The 23,883-nt window shown below is 41.2% G+C and overlaps 4 protein-coding genes across 4 annotated transcripts; all 4 read left to right on the forward strand.

The window, feature by feature from the left end:
* Window positions 1-881: 881 nt before the first annotated feature.
* PCYB_082400 (hypothetical protein) lies at window positions 882-3,121 on the forward strand (the record flags this gene model as incomplete). Its single annotated transcript, XM_004221978.1, has 2 exons — window positions 882-1,151; window positions 1,196-3,121. Coding segments are annotated over 2 exons (2,196 nt in total), but the record flags the coding sequence as incomplete, so codon positions are not given.
* Window positions 3,122-10,018: 6,897 nt separating this feature from the next.
* PCYB_082410 (hypothetical protein) lies at window positions 10,019-15,904 on the forward strand (the record flags this gene model as incomplete). Its single annotated transcript, XM_004221979.1, has 2 exons — window positions 10,019-15,137; window positions 15,339-15,904. 2 exons carry the CDS (start codon window positions 10,019-10,021, stop codon window positions 15,608-15,610), a joined length of 5,391 nt encoding a protein of 1,796 aa, XP_004222027.1. The 3' UTR covers window positions 15,611-15,904.
* An 812-nt stretch (window positions 15,905-16,716) lies between these two features.
* Window positions 16,717-17,694, forward strand: PCYB_082420 (cyclin dependent kinase 7 (cdk7) putative; the record flags this gene model as incomplete). Its single annotated transcript, XM_004221980.1, has 2 exons — window positions 16,717-17,452; window positions 17,498-17,694. 2 exons carry the CDS (start codon window positions 16,717-16,719, stop codon window positions 17,692-17,694), a joined length of 933 nt encoding a protein of 310 aa, XP_004222028.1.
* Window positions 17,695-19,301: 1,607 nt separating this feature from the next.
* On the forward strand, window positions 19,302-23,364 carry PCYB_082430 (hypothetical protein; the record flags this gene model as incomplete). The annotated part of the gene is made up of 2 exons (XM_004221981.1): window positions 19,302-19,594; window positions 19,650-23,364. 2 exons carry the CDS (start codon window positions 19,302-19,304, stop codon window positions 23,362-23,364), a joined length of 4,008 nt encoding a protein of 1,335 aa, XP_004222029.1.
* Between the last annotated feature and the right edge of the window lie 519 nt (window positions 23,365-23,883).

Genomic DNA, 23,883 nt, shown 5'->3' on the forward strand with positions numbered 1-23,883 from the left:
TTCTCGCCCAATGATCCTTCGAATAGGTATAAATTATAACTGCGGCGTGTCTACAAGGTGCTTTTTTTTTTTTACTGAACGCAGCAGTGGCACTAACCATTTGAACACACAACAAATTGGTGAAGGGCTTCGATGGGGGGGGGCGTTATCTTTTTTGCCTCACCCTTTAAGCTTCTTTCCCTCTATGCAGTATGTGTGCAATGTTAAAAAGGCGTTTTAAGTGGGAACTCTCCCCTCCCACAAAAAAGAAGAAAAGAAAAAAAGAAAAAAAGAACCTTCGCATCATCCTCCTTTTCGCGGCAAAACTATACTGACAATAAAAGGAGCATCTTCATCCTTGACAGTAGTCATCATTTTGCATCAGCATATCGTGTCTATTACTAATTTTATTTCCTACCTATTTTCGAAAAAAAAAAGTGCAGAAATTGGACCAGGGGGGGAGGCATTTTTATGCTGCGCGTAGATGTGCAAAGGTACAAATTCCCTCGTTGGAGAAAATGCAAAAGGGAGACACAACGTGAGGGAGCCAATTTAGTGGGAAGGATTATGCCAGAAATGGGGCAAAACAATGGAAAATCTTTTTAAAAAAAAAATTGTCATGAATAGTTGGAAATAAGGCCCACCAATCGATGCCCCCACGTAGCGCTATATTATGCTACAGTTGGGGTAAAAGGCATAAACGGATGAAGCGTACGTGTATAAAGGTCATGAGGTGAGGCCACGGAGGTGTCCCCCTTCTGTGCGCGTGTTGAGGCATACATACAGACAGATATATCCACATGCACACGCGTGAACAGTCGATCTCCCTTCGCCTCCTCCCCCATGACAGAACGTAAAACTAAGTGAAGAAGTAGAAGGAGGAGAAGGAGCGCTCGCCCAAAATGAAACCCACGTGGGCACTCCAATCTTTCGTCCTCCTCCTGTGCTGCGCAATTTTTGGAGGGCACAAACGGAAGGACGGAGGCAGGAGCGCGTCCTTCATCCAGGTGGCACACTCCTTTGCTAAAAAAAAAGTGTGCACATCTTCGTCGGACGACTCCACGTGTAGAATGGTTGCGTTTGGGCAGTTAGACGTTTCGAACAACTCGGTGAGTGTAAGAAGCGCGATCAAAAGCACGCTCAGGAGAAACACGCACAGGAGAAGCGCCTACGTGTGTGTTATCCCCTGGGTCCACCCCCCCCCATTTCCTCGTAGGTATTACGACTGAAGGTACTAAGGCCGGATGGAAAAGGATACTTCTTAACTATTCGAAGAGATTACGTAACCCTTTTGTATTACCTGAAATATATGAAAGACATCCCCTTCAAATATACAGAAGTAGTGGACGTGTTTAATCACCAAAAGTTTAAAAAATACACAGAGAAACAGATTAAGGAATACACATACACATGCAATGTGCGGAGGATAGAAGAAATAAACACCCCAGATGGAGATTTCCCACCTCATTATCTTGAATACATAAAGGGGGAATCATGCACATGTCAATCGTATAACTTATTCAGGGATAATAAAGATATAAAGAGGTCAAAATTAAAGTGCATCTATTTCAACATGCTGTTCTCTGAATCAGCCACCGTTTACAGTAGACACTGTCCCATCATAGATTTTTCTTCCTATGCTGTGTATGATATAGATTATCCACCAATATTTAATACCCAAGTGGATATAACTGTGCAGGAGTATTCATATGATGATGTGAGCAGTGTTTTAAATAAGACGTATGATTTAGTTACAAAGGAAAAGAAATATGAACTAAATGATTCGATAACTGAAATTAGGGATGATTATTTCGATTTGTGGTTACTTCTCAGGAGTGAATTTCATGGGAAAAATACATTAGTAAATTTATCAAATGATTATATTCTCATTCCTTCTGCCCCTGTAAATGACATAGATGTCTTAGCTAGCGATGTTACTAGGAATTGTGGTCTAGAAGAAAATTCTCCTCTTCTGAAAGGATGCGATTATCATGGAATATGTAACGTAATTCATCCCTGTTTGAGAAAAGCTCTCATGATGCCTAAATATCTTTTCGATTTGAGTGGGAAAACATGTGATAAGTTTGGAGTGTCTCTAACTAAATGGAGAGCATCTAATGGGAACTTCTGTGCCTCCCCCCCTGGGCATTGCATTTCTGTAAGCCTTCAAAGATATTATGATGCGCACAAAGCAGCTATGGATTCAGATGGGGCTTCAAAATATAAAATTAAAAATGTATATGCATCGGAACCACAGACAAGGATATACAAGCCATCCGCTTTGCCTGACCATTTGAAAGAAAAGATTAACAATAATCATAAAAAAATCGATGTCAACGATTTAGATAATAAAGTATTTTACAACGAAAAGACAGCTGCACACTCGCAGTTCATTGAATATAAATTTAATGGAAATCACTCTGTTGAGATTAAGTTCGAAACGAGTGCACTGGAGGTGTACGAAATCAGGCCAATATCGACTGCCACCATTACTCATATTACTACTCCCAAAAATTGTTCATCTAATCAATCGGAGTCGAAGGATTGTGTCCTAATTGTGCATACTTGGAACAACAGCACCAGTGTAGGCTCAAACTTTTCTTGTCATGTAATCTGCACAGATAAGGACACCGGGAAGCTAGCTACTCACCTTGGTCCCATCAGTCCTGTAAACGCATTTATTGATGCTAACAAGAATTACGCCTTTTATTTTATTATCAAATTTTTAATAAACAAAGAAATAAAAACCACGTGTAAGGCAGTTCTTCGGGATTCAAATGGGAGGGAGTGCTCCAAGGAAGATTTCCTATTAACTTCAAAAGAGACTGTCCACGTGGTAGACGTAGCACTTCCAGAAATGGCAGTCGAATCTAGTGTAACCGAATACCACAGCGAACCGGAAGTGGCTCAAGATGCTGATAGCGATACATGCAAGTGTACCTTTGAGGTTACTTGCTACCTATTTAACCTTCAAAAATGTGTTAATTATTACACAAATCGGATCAAAAATATCATCAGGAAATTTGCCATAATTGCCATTTTGGTTATCCTCGCACCTGCCTTAATTCCGCTGCTACCATTTTTTATCAAATTCTTTTTCCTGTGTCTATCCCTGGCCCTTAGAATATACCACTCGCTTTCAGTGGCCATGCAAAGCATCAACCTGGAGGGTATCAAGAAGCGCCTAAAGATCCGCGGGAAAAAGAGCAAATGCAAAAAGGGGGCAAAAGGGGCCGTCTCGTCATCCTCCTCTTCCTTAATTGAAACGAGCAGTGTTTCTTCCATGTCTCAAAAAGGCAGTAACAGAAATGGCTCCTTCCGTGTGAAGAAGTCAACAAAAAGTGAGGGATATAAACAATCGAGTAGAAAAAAAAAATCTGGCAAAATTGGTAACAAGACAATGACGGGTGCACACTCGCACACCGATTTTAACCAACATTGTGGCTCCTCTTCAGAGGGAACTGTAATGTATTCATCGCAATCTGCTAGTTCAATAGACTTAAGCCAATCGGACAGATCTCCTAATCAGGGTGCGCGCGCTCCCTCCCGCGGACATGCAAGGGGTAGCTATAATGTTTAAAAGGAGAAAAATGTGCATAAGTTGGATTGAACCTCCAGGAGACCATTTTAAGTACCACCCGGGTGAAGCCACGGGACATAACTCCACCAGATAGCTTACTCAAAAGAGTGAAAAAAAAAAATAAAAACCGCATTTAAAATTCCCATCTTTGCGATTTGGGCATTGTTTGGGGTAATCAAATTTTGGAGGCATAATTTGCCCCTTGCTTTTTTCGAACTTCACCCTATGATTTTATCGATTCGTTATTTTGTCTTTCTTATCCTTTTGAAGTTATAAATGGTGCACCCCCTTTTTGTATGTTCACCATGTAAGCACCTCCGCTTGGGGCCTTTCTTTTTTTTTGGGGTGGGGGGCCCATTTCATTTTTGTTTTTTTTTTTTTCCTACACATATTGTTTAAGCAGCATTTGTTAAATGGACCAATGGAAGGAATAAAAAAAAAAAAAAAAAAAATTTTAAACAGCATACATGTTATGTGTAGATAAGTATATACCTATGTTATGCGTGCAGAAGTACACGTTTCACCGCCAAAAAAATTGCAGTGTGTATCTGTGCACTGTGCAGCTAAAGCGATCGCGAGGGGGCAAATAATTATATATATAAAGAACAAAACGGAGTTCATTAGCATAGGAACTACATGTCAAATGCGTTGGTGTCTCTGCAAACTGGGTAGCCACACATTCTACTTCAAAAAATTCGTGCATTGTGGTCCTTTCCACATACGGTTGTCTTTTCAATTTCGCAAAAATGATGGGCATAAAAAAAAGGAATAGCTATTTAACCGTACTACTTAGCCATCACTATCTGTGTTTTTCTTAACCTCAGGGGAAGGATGCGGAGAACATCTCGTGGCCACTTTGTACACATCACGACGTGGTTAATTTTGTGGTATGCATATAAAATATGCTTCATATTTTTTTTTTTTTCCCCCCCACAATAACCCTCTACATGTGCATTCCTTGGGAGGGGGCTAATTTAGCTGTTCCTCGCTTCGTTCCACATGTGCATAGGGAAAAGTGGAATTACATCCACAGCGTAAGGATAGTAATGCCTCACGCAAACCTTGCTAAAGGGGAATGTTTTTTTTTTTTTTTCTTTAGGAATGTGTTTTCAGGTTATGTTCTTTATCAGCGGAATGCTCGAGTGGTATATCATGTGTGAAGAAGAAAAAAAAAAAAAAAAAAGCACAGCGAACCAAATCGTGGCGAAGCTAAGCAAATCATAGCGAAGAGAAATGCATAAATTGACGTTGACGCAGAACTGCATTTCCCGCGCTTAACATAATTTTGTTCATTTTTTCCGCCGAGCAGCGCTTAAGCATTCCGCGTGTTTTCACCCTTCCGTTTGAGTAGCGCCAAATTGTGTCATCCATTTTTGTTTCATGAATGTTCTTTTTTCCCTGCACTTCGCGTTACCCCCCATTTATATAGAGGTGTTCCCACATTGGGGCTGGGCGTTTAAGCATTATATGCAAATGTACATGTATGCATGAATGCACAGAGTATGCCTATACATACTGCATTCACGCATCCCTTTTTCTTTCAGCGCGAAACACTTGCTCTACTACACATTCGTGCATTTTTCTTTTCCTTCTTCCTGCACACATAGAACGTTTAAAAAAATTGGCTCCTTCCCCTGCCATCATAAAGGGAACATATATGCACATGTTATACATATGGGCGAGCGGAAACAAAATGCTTGACGTGCAAATGTCCGAACGCAAGCTACACGCAATTGCTCGTAAGGGTAACCAGGCGCGAGCATTTCGATAAATGTGAAAATTCCCCTTCGCTGAGCACAATACGCTCTCCCCCATAGTGTAGCTGCCCTTTATATACATTTCGTGCATTAAACGCCATTCAGAATTGCTACATAAATGCATACATACATCCGTACATGTGTATATCTCCCCACTTGTGCTTAACACATGCACGCATGCCTTGTCACGTTTTTACCTACATGTATGCGTTCACCAGTTGTGGAGTTATCTCCAGGTTGCATTTGTTTCATTTCCATCACCGAACTGTAAGCACGTTGTGTCAGTCGCGCCATTCGCGTCCATCGCACCCGTCGCTTGACTTTTTTTTTCACCCCTGTATGTGATGTACATATGCAAATGGGAGGGCACGTGCACTGGGTTAACCCTTCACTTTGCCCTTTACATTTTAAAGCGCACGATTTATACGGCACGTTATATGGCATATTAAACCGCACCTTTTAAGCGGCACGTTTTGCCCTTTGCGCTTCATCTTTTTGTTTTACATTTCCCCCTTAAGTACAGAAAGCTTTCTATCGAGCGACCATTACTGAGTTAAGTCAGGACTTCGGAGTTTTTTTTTTTTTTTTTTTTATATTTCCCTTTTCAGTTCAATGCGCTAGTATATGCATGAAATTTTGTTTGTGAGGGTGCTGCGCATGAAACCCAACTGTTATGAGTAAACAGATTGTCAGCATTAAGTACGTGCATACATGTTCACATATGCACGCAAGTATGCGTACACATGCACTCCTGCGCGTGCCCCCTTTTTGTATGTAGCCTGCTCGTTTTGGATTTCGTCGTCTCCCTGATCAACACTTTCGCTGTGTGATGAGGGGCACAATTCCATTCCTCAAGGCGCTGCAATTACGCATGCCCTTAAGCAGCATGCCCTTAAGCAGCATGCCTTCAAGCAGCATGTCCTCCAGCAGCATGCCCCCAAGCAGCTTGCCTTCATTGTGTTCGTTACATTTTTACCCCCCCGTACCACTGGGCATGTAATGTATATATGCTTACACATACGTGCATATTTTTACGTACGTGTTAATTAAAATAGTAAGTGCCCTCCCTTCTTCACGCGCAAACATATGCGCACACATTACACGTATATATTTTTACATCACGTGGATGCCGAAGCTTACGTAAGCCTTTTTTGGCTCTTGTAAGTTTTTTTTTTTGAGTCGCCCCCGTTTATTGCTCCCTTGTGGTATGCGTAACATTTTGTTGCTGCGCACTGCCGTGTGTGATAATATAAAAACGCAATAAGAGGCATCCCATTTTTGTGTTACTTTTATTTTTCGCTCCAACACATGCCGCAGAAAAGGGACACACTGTCGCAGCATTTGGCTATACATGTGCAATCCGACCCATATCTCCTTTCGTGAACGGATAATAAGTGCACGGATGTATATGCATACGCCAACTGTTTGTAAAAAAAAAAACCTCAAAAAAAAAGAAAAAATAAAACGGGAATATCATAAAATCGCAATAAGATAATATTTCACAGTTTTTACATGTAGATATGCATATTATCATTCACTTATGATTTATGTGAAATTAATCCCTATTATGGTGAATGCTATTAAGGGAAAAAATTAAATCCAAGCGGACAACTATAAAGCAGTCACGAAAAGGTTAAAAATAAAGTGGAAAATAAAAAAAATTTCAACCGCACGAGTTGATATGATTTATGGACAGTAAGAAACGCCTTAAGAGTGGGAAAAGAAAAAAAAAGTGCGCGAAGCCATGATAAATGCACAGATATAATATAGACCAAGTGAGAATATTAATACTCATGATCGTGTGTATGTGTGTGTATTTATATGCCTGTATATACATTTATATATGTAGCGAAAATCTGAAAGTTTTTCTCTCCTTTGTTCTTCTTCATCTTCTTCGTCTTCTTCGTTCACATTGCGTGTAATTCGTGTGGTTGCTTCTCTTGTGGTGTGCACTGCTTGTTCTGCGCGCGAATGACAACTTGCAACACACCCCATTTTGTTAACATAGTGATAAATAGCATTTTGCCCCCCTTTCAAGTTTTTTTTTTTTTCCCATTTGCGAAAAGAATACCCCCACTGAGCAAACAATTTATACTCCTTTTTCCTGTGCTTCCCCCCTCTTGACAAAAGACCCAAAATGATCGAGTGCCTTGGCGCACTGCGCGCAAATCGGGAGATCGCATTAGATGATTACTTCTGCACAAGGGGAAAGACAATTGAACGGATAGGACAGACATGCTCCCTTTATCCCCCCGCCAACTGCTATCGCTGCGTAAATTATGATCAAGTTATTTCCCTCAGCCCTCGTTCCCATGCTAAAATCGTATCGTACAACCTTTTTGAGGCGAACACGAACGGAGAAGAGCCCATGTTAGGATCAGACAATACGTACGAAGAGGGGTTACTGAGGAGAGGAAACGAAATCTGCGATAGGATTACATATGATGTAAAGGGAAGCAATCGAGAAGCTTTATTTTTCTGTGTAGAGAGTGAAAAACAAAATGAAAGACATAAACTTTTTAGTGACAAATGTGAAAGTCACGCTGATGTAAAAATATCGAAGAAAAAAGGAGACCCCCTTACTCGTTTAAAGCTGAACAGGAAGAATGAAAATACGCTGTACGTTAGAAGTACGAGCAGAGCGTCATACAACGGTAAAGTGGAGAAAGGAAGATACAAATTACACTCTCGCATGTGGAACATGCCAAGTGGACACTTTAGTGGACTACTAGAACTTGCTTTAAAATGGAAAAGAAGATGCTTCTGCGGATATTCGAAAAGGATAATTTCATCGAATCGAAAAATATGTCGCATACGATTTTTTGTGCCAATGTCGAAATGTTGTAAGAAAAAATTAAAAAAAATTGAGACTTTTTTTCTAACGCGAAAGAAGTTGCAGACATGTAACCAAGTGATAAGCAACACGACTGTTCATAGACGAAGAGTGTCCCCCCGCTTTAGGGTAAGACGCGAAGAAAATTGTGAAAAAATGAACGAAGGGGAAGTCTGCCTATATGTTTGCCATTGCAACGTTTTAAAAAATTACAATTTGGATTCCATTTGGGGAACGAAAAAGCATAAAGAAGGAATAACGGATGATTGCCACGACTTAAAATCGTCTTTTAAATCATCCCATTCGACGCATCAATTTTTTTATAATTCTGTAGAGAATCGGAAAAAGGAAAAAAACGCACACGTAGCTCCTTTTGCACAGTTCTCCTACACCTCGTACATGCTAGGGCTTGTTTTTGCCCAACCGACACATCACTTCCATCAGTTGGGAGTGAAAAAAGGTGAAAAAAAAACAAGTAACGCCTTGAGGATGAATCTGATGGCATCACGATCAGAGGTACTCATCCCGATCGAATGCGATGCTAGTAACATGAGTAAATATGAAGGGACTTATAGCCAAGTGAATGTCTACATCATTACAGAAATGAATTCCCTTATTGACCCCAAATGGAAAAAATTTAACATGTATATAATGCCTGCCAATAGTTACAGTTTTTCAGATTTGTTCGAAATGTTAGGTGCTGTCATTCCAGAGCACACCCCCTTGAATTGCACTTCGGGGATGGGAGAGGCAGCGCTTCTCTCTCCATTACAGCACCAAGGGGAGAAATTTTTTTTTTATGGCCCACCGTACACACACACGGAGATTCAACCGCAGTGTTTTGCAATTGTATCCTTGTTGAATAACCCTCTCATGTTTGATAAAAATTATCCCAAGGGGATTGAACATCCGAATTGTTATCTGTACTCTCCACCTTTGGGAAGAAAAAAAAAAAACGACAAACTCAGCGGCAAGAAGTTTTTCCCCTGTAGTGGAACATTACTCAATTTATGTGCTCTTCATTTGATCCATTTGGAACATAATAATTACAAGTGCGAAATTGACAAAGGAGAGATCATCTCACGAAAGCTTCTGCGCGTACAAGTTGGGGGAGACGTAACTGGATTTATTACGCATGGCAAGGTAGAAGCGGTAAATTATTCACAAAGGCTAGTGGCTGCTCCTGTTAATGGGACGCTTCCCCCCATTGGTATCATCGGCGGGAGTGAAATAATTTTTTTCGACAAAGAAGGAACTATTAGTGGTACACCCTGTACATGCAGATGTAGCAATGGATATCCTTCCATGGCGTCTACCCAGTGGGGAAAGGCTTCTGGTGGAGATCAAACCGAAGCGACACCACCTAACTACTTTGACAAATTTGTGTGGGCATCAAAATCGCTTGAACAATCGCGCAAAGTCAAACTGGTGCTATACACCTTCACGCACGTAGTGGAACGAATAATTTACCTGGCAGCTTATTACTTGTGCTTCTTCCACTTTGTTCTTTGCAACGTTCAGTTTTACTTAACCGTTTTGGTAAAGTTTGTAGAGTGCAAGATGTGTATGCTGATTAGAAGGGAAAATAAAAAAGGGGGACGTTTGTTGCTCTTTTGCGAAGAAGTAGGACTAGTGGACCAAATGGACGAAACAGTTCATTTCGAAAATGGAAAGGTCGCATCAAAAAGGATGGTGGTTCTTCTCCCTGCTTGCGATAAGTCATTCGGGAGGGAGTACACCACCAAGAGGAGAGGCAAGGAATATCCTTTAGTCGATAAGTTGTTGCCGAAAGGGCATAGCAAAAATGGAAGGACTATTCTGTGCACGCATCCTGTGGATACAGAACCTGCCAAAGGGTGTGACGCCAAAATGGGGAAAAGCCTGGCCAGTTCGTTTTTTCGAAAAGGGGCACACCCCCGTGGGGATCGTAGAGATATCAGCAAGGAGGATTTGCTGACGCGTCAGTGGGAAAATAAGAAGAAGGAGAAGAGGGAGAAGAAGGAGAAGAAGAAAGAAATGTCAAGAAGTAAAAGCAGGGGAACAAATCTGCAGGAAGAGAGAAACCAAAAAAGTACATACAAACGCAGTGCACAGTATTCCACCTTGGGGAAATCTCCCAATTATGAGCAACTGATTAACACCTCGGATAAGAAGCACTTGTGTAGCTTCTCGTACACCCCCTGCAAATCGACGCTGTTCTTGTCGAACAACTCGAATAAAAGGTGCTTTAGAAGGAAGAGCACCGAAGGAAACAGGGGAAGGAGAAAAGGAGGGGATAATAAAACGGATGAGCCAAAAGGTAATCAAGGAAAGGGAAGAAAAAACAGAGATGATGGAAACGGGTCGGACTCGCACATGGAGTCCGATTCAGAGTCCAGCTCGGGTGAGGATGACGAAGAAGAGGAAGAGGATGACGAAGAGGAGGAAGAGGATGACGAAGAAGAGGAAGAATTCGATGAAGAGGAGGAAGAGCAAGAGGGAGGCGAATTTGACGTCGGAGATGAAAACGAGGAAGAGGAGGAGGAAGAGGAGGAGGAAGAGGAGGACGACGACGGGGACGACGATGAGGACAATGACGAGGTCGAGGACAATGACGGGGCGGAGGAGGACGACGAAGAGGAGGATTACGAAGAAGACGAATTCGACGTGGACGAGGAAAATTATGATGACGAGGATGACGAGGTGGGGGAGGAGCAGGACGACGACGCGGATGAGGAGGCAAACGCTGACGAAGATAATGACGATGGTGATGAAGACGATGGTGATGAAGACGATGGTGATGAAGACGATGGAGATGACGACGATGATGATGGCGACGATGATGATGGCGATGATGATGACGACGATGATGACGGCGATGGTGATGACGATGAGGATGATGAGCCTGAGGACGAAACAGATGAGGAAGAAGATGATGATGACGAGGATGATGAACCGGAGGACGAAACCGATGAGGAAGAAGATGACGATGAACCGGATGAGGAGGAGGATGACGAGGATGACGAGGACGACGATGAGCCGGGTGGCGAGACGGACGATGATGACGAAGCAGACGATGATGACGAAGCAGACGATGATGAGGAAGCAGACGATGATGACGAAGCAGATGATGACGACGAAGCAGACGATGACGACGAAGCAGATGATGACAACGAAGATCGGGTATATCACAAGGGTCGCAGCAAAAAAGGGAAAAAAAAAGGCAAAAGGGGAAAGGAGCACCATTTTAAGGACGAAGAAGAATCGGAAGGGGAAATGCACAGAGAAGACGACAAACACGATTATCATTACAACCATAGCAACAGCCATTATGATAAAAAAAAAAAACTGTATCTAAAGAGAAAGAATAAAAAATTTAAGCACAGATACGTGTACCTGAATAATCTATTCAAAGATAGCGTGTGTATAAACACCACGAATGTATCCAATTTTATATCAGTAAGTAAGGACAAACTGACTGCTACGTATAGCGCATGGGGAAAACACACAGATATTGCATGCGTTCAGGTAAATAAATGTGCATCGAGAGATTGCAGCATATACTATTTTGAAGTGGAAGTGTTAAGTTGCTCCAACTTCTCCAAAATTGTGATAGGCATGACGAGCAAAAACTACACAATTAACAAAAACCCAGGATCTGAATATAATTCCTTTGGATATAAAAATGATGATGGGAAAAAAATTATCGATAGCAAATTAGAAAGCTACAGCAATGGGTATACCAAGTATGACATAATCGGGTGTGGGATCAACTATTTCGACAACAGTGCCTTTTTTACAAAAAATGGAAAATTTCTAGGAAAGGCATGTAATGTGAACCCCAAGTATGATTATTATGCCACTGTTGGATTGACTACTCTAGGTGACCGAATCAAATTTCACCTGAACAATTTCTACTTTGACATATACAATATGATTTACGAAGAATGTGAAAAGGAAAGGAAAATCATTAAGTCTATTTATATTCAGAAAGATATTTTTACTGATGTTATTAAATCGCATTTGATAAAGTGTGGGTATTTTAACACGTACAAATCGTTTGTGGATTTTATGGAGAAGCATAAAAACACGGGGGACAATGGTAGCAGCGTCGGGGGGTCCTCCAACAGTAAACACTCCCTGGATAGGTTCTTTGCGGGCCAGGCGGACGCCCCGGGGGGGGAGGGTGAAACAAAAAAGGATGAAGCGAAAAGGGATGAAGTAAAAAGGGATGAAATAAAAAAGGATGAAGTAAAAAGGGATGAAACAAAAAAGGATGAAATAAAAAAGGATGAAATAAAAAAGGATGAAGTAAAAAAAGATGAAGTAAAAAAGGACGAAGCGAAGGACAAACCCACGTGCGACCCCACACACAGCGCAGATGATACCCCCAGCACGAGTCGCCCAAGCAGCCAAACAAAGTGCGAGGAACCCCCAACGCACCTTTCACAAACGCAAAGTAGCGAGAATAAGGACAATGATGGGGAAGCCGAGAAACCGAAAGGCGAATCGGTAGAAGCCGCAAATGATCACATTCAGAAGGAAGATGAGTCTCTATCCAAAAGTTGTGCCCACAGCAGTGAGGCACCGAAAAATGTGAGCCCGCACAAAATGGAAAGAAAAAATTCCAAGGAGGATCAAAATGACGAAAAAGACAAACACACTTTTAACAAATTTCTAATTAATTACCTAGATGTGTATGAAAAACTGAACAAGGAGGAAAGGGGCGAAAGCAGGAACAAAACGGAAGAGGCAAAGCAAGGAGGGGAAACGGGCAACCCGACCATCACACCAAGTAGTGCACTCAGAAGTGATCAAAATGAAGGTGAGGATAAACAGGCGAGAGATCCCAAATCTGGAACTGATGAGGCGAAAGGGGATAGCCATCCAGTGAGCGATATTGCGGGAAGTAGCAACAGGGAAGAAAGACCTAACAGCGCGAGTGTCGCAGATCAGCAGAAGGTGGAAGCGAGCACAGGGGGTGTCCCCCCCCTCACCGATGCGGCCCCACCAGCCGTTGAACCTCCCCCCTCCGGAGGTGAAATCCTCCCTTTGAGCCAAGCGCACGGAAAGCAGGACCCCACAGAAGAAGCAGAAAAGCAAACGATCAGCGATCTCACGGCCAACATCCTAAAGAGCTACGAATTTAGCCCATACAACTACCCCCACGCAAACTTGCAAAATACATTATGGATATCGCGCAAAAGCAGTCTTGGTAATTTATTAAACGTAAGAAAAGACTCCAGTACGTTACTACTAAATCGATTAAGAGGTAAAAGAAGCCTGAACTTGAAAGAAGATTTGAATATTTTAGCTACAAATTTTTTTAATACCAAAAAGGAAGCGAGAAAAAGTGAAAGTGATATTAATAAAAAAATCCAACTTTTGCTACGAGAAAAATCAGGGATGATTAAAAATGAAAGTTTAAAAAAATTAAATAAAAAAGAAGGAAAGGGGTACCCAGTAGATAAGGAATACATTACGAAATATTTTGTCAACCTATACCTGTCTGACGATAAGCTAAAAAAAATGGTGAACTCACTACAAACAAGACACATCATACGAAATAGCATTCTCAGTGGAAATATTATACAGGTGCTGAATATTTTAGAAGAGGAATATGCAGATTTGTTGACGAACGAGAGGGGAAGCTTTCACATTGCTATGTTGTACACGCAACAGCTGATAGAGATATTGAAGCCGAATAAGAAATTTATTAAAAAAATTTCTTTAAGAAAAAAAAAGTGTAAAAAATTTGGAGCGTATGATATAGAGGATGATTTGCTCAGTGAAACGAGTTACAAAACGTATGATACTTTAAGTGATGACCATTTTTATGATGACATCAAAACGGATTGCGGGTCTTCCGATAGTCTACTTTGTGAGAGCTCCAACGAGGAGTATAGCAAGCACAATGACATAGTCCTGAAATTGGAGAAGCTCAACAGAAGAGGTGGCAACCGCGAGAAGATTAACAAAAAGGAGACGATAGGGAGATATGACAGACGCCGTCGTAAGAAGTTAGTGGAGCATCGCGCGAGAAGTAGCTACAAAAGTAGCGACAGCAATGGGGATAGAACTGATGATAAGGGGGAGAGCAGCGTAAACAGCGGTGATAACAAGGTGAAGAGGCAATTTGAGAAGCACCCCGAGAAGCGCCCCGTGAAAGGATCTTCAAACAACGGAAAGGGGCAACCGTTCGACCCGTCCAACGCAGAAAAGGAAAAATCGCTTAAGGAAGATGAACAACTGACGCGGAGCCAAGGGGATGACAAAAATGCAGACCTCGCAAATCACCCCAAAACGGAGGAACGGAAGGGAACAGACACTACAGGGGTGAATGAAACTTCGAAGAGAAATTTTCAACTAAACAATGATGACCTTGCGAAGGAAAAAAAAATCGAAAGAATGATATACAGAAGCATGAGATCAAATTACGATGAAGAATTTTTTGAAACGAATAACTTGCAAGAAGAGTATGAACAGCATTACAATAAACTGTCCAAAGAATACGAATTTTTTGAGGAGGATAATCCTTACAAAAATAAAAATAGAAAACAATATTTCAGAAAGGGGACATATGGAAAAAAGAGGTACCCAAAGAAAGCGCACACATTTTCAAGCTCAAGTGACGGTGATGATAGCACCTCCGATTGTGACAGTAATGACTCGAACTTTAATGAAAAGCATTACGAATTTAATGACATAAATTTCGATCAGATATATCAATATATATATAAAAATAAATCTCCAAATAGGGAAGACGTAAAATTTAAAAAGGATCATTTGTATTTAGCCCTGTTATGGATTCGAGAAAAATTGTCCCATTTTAACAAGTCGCGACAGGTGAACGTACGCCAGTGTATCCTAGACACAACTTCCCTGATTGCTTATCATAAGCCGTACAAGGAGAGACTCGTTCGCATGTTCTTCTCTAAAAACAGAAATTTGCTGACGTTCAGTTCCGTCAACGAGGGCATACTGGGTACCATTCGTGCATTCGAGGGCCGTTATGCATTTTGCGCAGTTTTGGCGAACCGCGCGTTGGATTTTCACGCCATTATGAGTGCCAAAATTGAGTGTCAAAATTGGGTGCCAAAACTGAGTGCCCAATTTGAGTGCCCAATTTGAGTGCCAATTTGAGTGCCCAATTTGAGTGCCAATTTGAGTGCCAATTTTAATGCCCTTTTTTTTTACCCCCCCACCGAAGGCCTATGCCTGAAGGTCCCCGTGTACTCCCCCCTGGAAATTATGGTGAAGCATCTCATTCTGTGCAGAAACTTGCTGCGAGAAAAAAAGGGAAACATCGGGATCAAGTACGACTGCCGCTACGTGTGCCAGCCGTACAAACGATACATGATAAAAGTTAAAAACAACAAAAAGAAGCGAAGATACTTCAAGGAAGCAACGAAGCAAAAGAATGAGAAGGGATCCCTAAACGGAAAAATTATTGAAGATAACAGGTTATCCATTTTTCAGTAAATTCGGCTCGAGCAGCTGTCGTTTTTTTTTTTTTTTTTCTTTTTCCACTTTGTTTCACCGTACATGTGCAAATGCGTCGCATGTGTTGTTCCGAGTGCTTTTAGAACTCGATTCTGGTTTTAAATTGTCCCCCCCTAGCGCTGTGCTGAAGAAAGGCGCGCACGGGCATGTATATGTATTGTATATGTATATGCACCCACCTATGTGTACATGTGCACCCTTTAGCAAATTAATAACATGTAGAAACAGCATCCCTGGCAAGGTTTTTATACCGTTTTTTTAAAACTAAAATTTGCAGAAAGGTTGCCTTTTTTTTCTCATTAAATTAAATGGGGGCGAAATATATATATGGGCACGCTTCCCCCCAGCAAGCAGGAATTTTCTCCTTCCAAATGGCCATTTTCACGTGAACAGTGCGTTAGCAATTACCGCATGTTCAATTACAGCATGTTCATATTGCGGTGTTCTCTTTCTTTTGGCCCAACTGGTGATGTTAATCAGCCGAGGGGGTATACTAAGGCGCCACCTTCGCATGAGCGAAAAACTGCGGCACAAAATTGTAAAGGGGCACAAGTTAAAGCGTAAAACCACATTTGCAAGCGCAGGCACCTCGCGAGAGCGTGAATTAACATTTTGGCCACTGCGTGAAGAAGAAAAAGGGGAAGAGCGGGAAAAACGAACCCTCCCAGTTGATTTTAACTCCTGTTAAGGCATGCGCGGCCTTGCGTAGAAGCCCCCGTCGAAGCCACCTAACCTACACCTTTGCTCAACCTTTTTTTTTTTCGCGTGGCAAGTGAGGATTGGCCAAAAGGATATGAAAAAAAGAAAAATACTATAAAAAGGTACGCAACAAATGCAGTAAAAACAGAGCCGTGCGCAAGGAGTGATGAAGCCGTGAGGGGAGTATGACAAAATAAAGGAAGTCAAGTCAGGGGTAAATCTTTCACAAAATTGTCCTCCCTTCTTAAGTGTAGGTGTTTCCCACTGAAGAAGCATCTTTTTTTTTTTAGGGCTTCCATTTGTGCGCGTCCCGGGGAAAGGCGCGCTCTAATGAGCCCCCCAAGGGGAACTTCCCAATTCTGGCGTCTGGACCCTCGCCGCGGATGATGGAAACGAACTCGACGGAGAGATACATCTTCAAACCCAACTTCCTGGGTGAGGGGTCTTACGGAAAGGTGTACAAGGCATACGACACCATACTGAAAAAGGAAGTAGCCATAAAAAAGATGAAAATTAACAAAATAAGTAATTACATCGATGAGTGTGGAATTAACTTCGTGTTACTTAGAGAAATAAAAATAATGAAAGAAATAAAACATCAAAATATTATGACCGCATTGGATTTGTATTGCGAAAAGGACTACATAAATTTGGTGATGGAAATTATGGACTACGACTTGGCAAAAATTATTAATCGAAAAGTATTACTAACAGATAGCCAAAAAAAATGTATCCTTTTGCAAATTTTGAATGGCCTGAATGTATTACATAAGTACTATTTTATGCATCGAGATTTATCACCTGCGAATATCTTCATTAACAAAAAAGGGGAAGTCAAAATTGCAGATTTTGGATTATCCTCCAAGTATGCATATGATATGTACGTAGATACGTATTCAAAAGATAAACATAGTAAAAGAGCGTTAAATTTAACTAGCAAAGTTGTCACCCTATGGTACAGGGCACCCGAATTGCTAATGGGAAGTAATAAATACAACTCCTCCGTCGATATGTGGAGCTTTGGGTGCATATTTGCAGAACTTCATTTACAGAAGGCTTTATTTCCTGGAGAAAACGAAATCGATCAGTTAGGGAAAATATTTTTTTTGTTGGGGACACCAAGTGAAGACAATTGGCCTGAGGCTCTTTACCTTCCCCTGTACACAGAATTTACAAAGGCGAATAAGAAGGACTTTAAAAACTTATTTAAAATTGACGATGACGACTGTATCGATTTGTTAATGTCTTTTTTGCGGCTGAATTCACATGAGCGCATCACTGCGGAGGATGCACTGAAGCACAAGTATTTTTTTAGCGATCCCCTGCCCTGCGATGTGTCGCAGCTCCCTTTCAACGATCTGTGACTGCTTGACGGTGGCGCAGGTGAAGGAGTGCAGGACGCACGCATACATACATATATGTATACATTTGCTTATGCGCTTATATTTGTTTTTATACTCTTTTACTTTCCTGGACGGGCGTGTCATCACGTGGCCTCATCCATCACGCTTTTCCCCGCAGTTGGAGGAGGCAGTCTCGTTTTCCAAATCGCGTATCCGTCCATTTGCTCCCAACTTTTTTTTAGTGCTAACCTGTTTAGTTTATGTTACTTGACGCAACCCAGGGAAAAAAAAAAAAAAAAAAAAAAAAGGTAAAACGGCAAACAGACATTGAAAGGGCCCAACTTTGTACTCCCTTTTTATATAAAATTGTTCGAAGAATGATTTTTAGGGCCCTTTTTATTTAAAAAATTTTGCTTTTACCCATGCAAAAGCTGATTCATTTTGCTGTGCCTTAAACCGCGATGAGTAGTCGTATATATAAATACTACATAATTCTTATTATTAGCACTCGCGAGTAAAATAAATTAAATGAATATGAATGAATATTTTTACGTTACTAAAAGATACGGCGCCTTTTGCAAAAATCGCTTTAAATGAGCGACGGGCCGACTTCCTTTTTGCTTCTTCTCCGCGTTACTCTGTTCGGTCTGTCCGTAAGCAAGAGACTGCATTTTTTTTAAACTACCTGTCCCGTCCATTAAAAAAAAGAGCGCCTGCATTTTTTCCCCGGAGGCGCGTTTCCATAATCCCTCAGATATGGCAATGGTTCACTTGAGTGGATAAATAAATTATGTATATAATAAATACGTGCCTAAAGGGAGGAATATATTTACCCAATGGTGTATATGGTATGTATTATTTTTTATTTATCGTGATTTTTTTTTTTTTTGGCGCAACTTGGAATGAAGCATCCTGGTGATAATCCCCTAAGAAAGAAAAATTCTCCTGACTTGAAGAATTTTTTTTTTTTTGGACTAACAAAGGCATGCTTTTTTATGATGAATATAAGCATATTTTTTCTCCATTGTACGCGTTTTATTTTAGCGCATTTGTTCATTTTTATGATAAGAACTATATGCTTTTTTTTTTTCTCCAATTTATGCATTTTTTCCCCCCTCGTTTCATTTCTATATTTTTTTTTGGGGGGTCCTTTTCCACGCAAGACCCACAGTATGTAGCTGGTGGTGATTGGGAACGCTTATTCATTTTGTTCAGTGATTTGAGGAAGCGTGCGCAAATTTTCTTTAAGGCCAATTCCCTTTTTGTTTTTGTTCATTTCTTTTTTTTCGTCCTGTTTGCATTGCGCCAGAAGTAGTCACAGCTGCACTTGAGTACCTGTGGGGGCCAAGCAGGGGACGCTTTTTCTCAGCGCGTGTGCCAGCTCACGTGGCAGCTCGCGGAAGAGAGCTTCCCTGTGATGCGCATCTGTTCGCTCGTAAAGGGAAAGCGGCAGTCTGAGAAAACGGAGCGGTGCGAGAAAACGCGGTAGTGAGAAAACGCGGTAGTGAGAAAAAACGAGGTAGTGAGAAAAAACGAGGTAGCAAGGCTCACCACTTGTAAAATACCGTCCTGCCAAAAGTCACGCGAAAGGGCAAAGCTGAGGAGAAGCAATATTTATGGGTAGGAGAATGAAAGAGCTCCTGAACCTGTATGCAAGCGAAAGTAAAGGCTTAAGCGAACACAACTATGGCTTGGTTAACAGGTTTGTAATGGCCCCTCGGGAGAGGAATGAAAAGTGGGGTGCCGCTGACCAGGTTAGGGAGGAAGAAGAAGAAAAAGAAAAAGAAAAAGAAGAAAAAGAAAAAGAAGAAAAAGAAGAAGAAGGAGAAGAAAAGAATGAAGACGCAGGGAAGGAAGGGACAAATTTTAACCAGGCAAAGGAAGTAGACACAGATGATGATTGTTATGGAGAAGACGGACTGTACGATAATGGAAATGATAAAAATAAGCTTCCCTTCGACAAAAAAACACGAAAGATTGATAAAAAAAATATGCTATCGTAACGATTTAAAATACTACAATTATTACATTAACAATTTTGAAAAAATAAAAAACATCAAAGGTATAAAGGACAGAGGAGAAAATCGAATTTGCGTTTTAATCCTTTGCCTAAATTATATATACTGCAATTTAAATAATGAAATCATGACCATTCATGAATTGAAAAGGCAAATAAAAAAAAATATCACCAAGACCAGAGTTTATTGCAAAAACTTAGCCAAAATTTTGTTTATCATATGTGATAAATTACAAATAAAAAATTTTACAAAAAATGATATGTTGCCATATATGGAAAAGTGCATTACTACGATAATTAAGAGGTTGAAATTTTTGGATGATAATGTGGGACGTGAGGCGGACCTCCCCCATGTGAGTAGGAAGGCGAACATTTTTGATGACATTTTCGATTTTATAAATAATGGCTCCAGTGATGACTTTGCGCTCAAGGAGGAAGGGGCACTATTCGGTGAGGTAACTGCAGATGGGGAAGAAGTGGGGGAGCTTTCCCAGTCGGACAATCTCTTCTCAAGGGGAACAAGCAGAGACATCCATGGTGAGGAACCCGCGCACCAAATGGGCCACGCAGAGGAGGCGAACGTGGAGAACGAGACGAATGAGTCGAACGTGGCGAACATGTCTAACTCGTCGAACTCGTCGAACGTGGCCAATCGTGTGGGCACTATCCATGGTAGAGAGACGCCTGAGGGGGAAGTAAACAACATGCTAGACATTGCTCTAGGTAAGGAATGCCCTACGTGCAGTTCGTCACCTACGCAGAATGCATTCGAGGGGGGGATTCCCCACGCATGGCTGAACGACACAGATAATACACGGAGTGAAAACTGCAGTATCAGCGGGACAGAGGAGATAAAAAGAAAATCCAAAATGCAGAAGAGAAAAAATGAAAAAAATGATGGCAATGAAAGGAAAAGAAAAAACACAACAACGTCGAAAGAAGTAACAAAAGATATAGACAAAAATGTTATGATCGAATTTTTGGAAAAAAATGTAACCCTGCTGTCCTTATACTCCTGCGTGGTATACTCCATATTCATTCTTTGGAATCGAACTGAAAATATGGATACCAATTTGTACAACAAGGAGAGTAGAAAGTCCGGTGGGAATTTGCATTATTTCCTGTGCTCATCCATTATCATCACTTTTGATATCTTCAATATAAAAATAAAAGACCGTTTTGTTTGTTACTGCCTAGGTGTTGTCCAACAGACGATAACGACGGAAAAGAAAAAAATGCTGAATTTCTTTTTAACCACGTTTAGTGAGTTCCTTGGATTGAATGTACCCTCCATTCAGGCAGTCCCCCTATTCATGCGCATCCTCTTTAGCAATTACATCCTCCTGCAAATGTACCTATTTTACATCATACAAAATTATCAGTTGATAAAAAAAGAGGGCTTCCTACTCGCGATAGAACAGTTGCAAATCTTTTTAGCGAAACTGTTTGGGATTATTCAACAGAAATTTTTAAACGTAGCAGATATTTGTGTAGATTACGACTTGCTCCTTCGATCAGATTGGGTTTGTAAGAACGTTGTGCAGGTCGTTTCGCAAAATGAGGACCTTTTAACTGTGAAGAAGTTGTTAAAAGAGTTAAGCAAAAATTACCCAAAGGAGCAGGAAAGGAATACTCGGAGTGAATACAGTTTTGAGGAGTCATATCAGATAGACTTGAACCATATTGATTTATACATTCCTCGAATTTTAGCTCACTGCTTAGGTATTTGTAAAGGGGAAGAAATTCCTCCAACTGGTAATCTCCTTCCATGGGTTTCTGTGGGGGAAGAAAAGACTGTCCTGGAGCATCACCACAAGAAGGGGGAGGAATTGGGAAGTGCGATCGAGGTTAAGTCGTCATTCCAGGACATAACTGCATATGGGGAAGACTCGTTTGATTATGAGAGGGATGTACGCGATGAGGATGGAATCGGTTCAAGTGCCTCCCTGAATGGTAGTAATAAGGGGGAGAAGGCCGGCTCCAATACGCACGACGAAGCTGCATGTAGCAGTGCCGAGTGCTGCATCACCTGTGGCAGCACCACATGCGACGGACCAACACGAAATAGCAGCCCCAAGAACACCCCCTGCACATGTGAACACAGAAAAAGCCCCAACAGTGGAGTGAAGAAGCAGTTGGAAGATTGCCTAGAGGAAAACAAAGTAGAGAGCATGCACATGGCCGATTTTGCAAAAGGGGATACATTAATAAGACAAAGTGAAAGTGCATCGCTGGACTTCTTCTCCAGCTATATAAAAATTTTAAAAAAAATAAACCTACAAAATATACACGAAATGAACATGGAAATAATTCCATTTTTTTACGTGAAGATAGTTGTGCAGTTTTTATTTTACAATGTTTTGAAGAGCATTATTTACAATTGTTACTCGCTGAGTTTTTTCAATCTCCATAATTTGCATCGGTCCGTTAGTACCAGGAAAAACGCAAAAGAGGATTCACGCGTGTGTGAAGAATTGCAAAAGGGGGAGCTTCATGATATGCCCATTTTTTTAAAAAACAAAATTGCCAGTAAAATCAAAGAAATGAAGGGGAAAAAACACACCTTCGAAAAATATATAATTTGTGAACAGCCCCAATACATAGAAAAGTTTCAAAATTGTAAATTGTTTGGAGACGATGCGAGGAAATTTTTAATTGACCAACATGTTAAATTGCAGAGTGTTAAGGATTTGTTCCCGAACTGTGTTTTTGAGGAAGGAGCGAATGACTCCCTTTTTTTGGACACTTGCAGCGATCGTACTTTTAATGCCGCGGCTGTTCAGGCGGAGGGGGAGGAGCAGCCGCCCTTGTGCAGAAATGACAGCTTGTCTGGGAGTAGCGCAAGTGGAAGTGGCGGAAGCAGCGGAAGCAGCGGTGGCACTGCGCCCAGCGATCAGCGCGGGATCAAAGGAAGTACGAACAAGCTGAAGCGAAGCAACAGCCACAGAAGTGACCTCCACAACGGGAGAGACCCCCACAACGGGAGAGACCTCCACAACGGGAGAGACCTCCACAACGGGAGAGACCACCGCAATGGGAAGAAAATAAAAATAGCCCTGTGCCACTACGACGTAGGCGTCGAAAATTGCAACGATTGCCACAACAGCCTAAAGAAAGAGCCGTTCAGCCTGTTCGATTATATTTACAACAGCAAAATGATGAAGGAATACAAAAACGTCGAGCAGTTATTCTCCAGAAAAAACTTTACTCTACTTTTTAACATGTTTAACAATATGAATTATCCATTCCATGGAAATAAAAAAAAATTAGTAAAAATGAACGACTGTTTGTACCACACATACCATTTAATAGGCATTAAAAAAATTGCAGGCACTGGGTATAGCTTCACCTACAAAAACGAGTTAAATGACAGTTATTACAAAGTCCTGAAAACGAAAATTTGTAACATTCTGTCCGTGCAAGACATTTATTTTTTGTTTAACCGATTTTTTTATTTCTTGTTTGTTTATATCAAATCGCACTGCTGCTTTGGGGGGAAAACTGACTGCGATTTTGTCACTGCCGGAGAGGTGCAGCCCCGGTCAGCGCAGTCATCGCAGTCATCGCAGTCATCGCAGTCACCGCAGCCATCACAAGCATCGAAGGTCTGTCCCTGTAACAAGGCCAACTGCTGTTACAAAATTAAGACCATTGTGCTATTAGGAAACGTCTAGGGGGCCCACGTGCTACACCGCGGAGCGCAGCGCGTTCGCATCCCCTGCGTTTTATTTGGCTGCATATTACGTGTGCGCCGGCACTGCGTGTGTCGGTTTGCGACCATTTGGTGTTCATTTTGCACACCCGTTTGTCCTACGTAGGGGCTATGCCTATTACAGCACTCCTCTCCCTCTGAGGCTGCGCACGTACCGCCTTTTTTTTTTTTTTTTTTTTTCTGTTTGGTAAAATAAACGCGCAAGAATAAGCTCTGCGCGTATGCGGAGAGAATACGTGATTGTACTCATCCCGCTGCACTTTCTCATTTGTAAAAGGGGAAGGGACTCCATTTGGAAACTTTTTTTATTTTTTATTATTTTATTTTATTACTTCATTTTTTTTTATTATTTTATTTTATTTTCCCCGCTCCATATGTTACAACCTTTGTTTCACGTTTGTTTAAATTAAAAAATACAAAAAGCTTTAAAAAGTTAAGTCTACTTGTAAAAATGAGGTGGGGAAAAAAAAAAGGGGAAGAA

This window comes from Plasmodium cynomolgi, chromosome 8, assembly GCF_000321355.1.
Source record: "Plasmodium cynomolgi strain B DNA, chromosome 8, whole genome shotgun sequence".
NCBI classification, from domain to species: Eukaryota; Apicomplexa; class Aconoidasida; order Haemosporida; family Plasmodiidae; genus Plasmodium; species Plasmodium cynomolgi.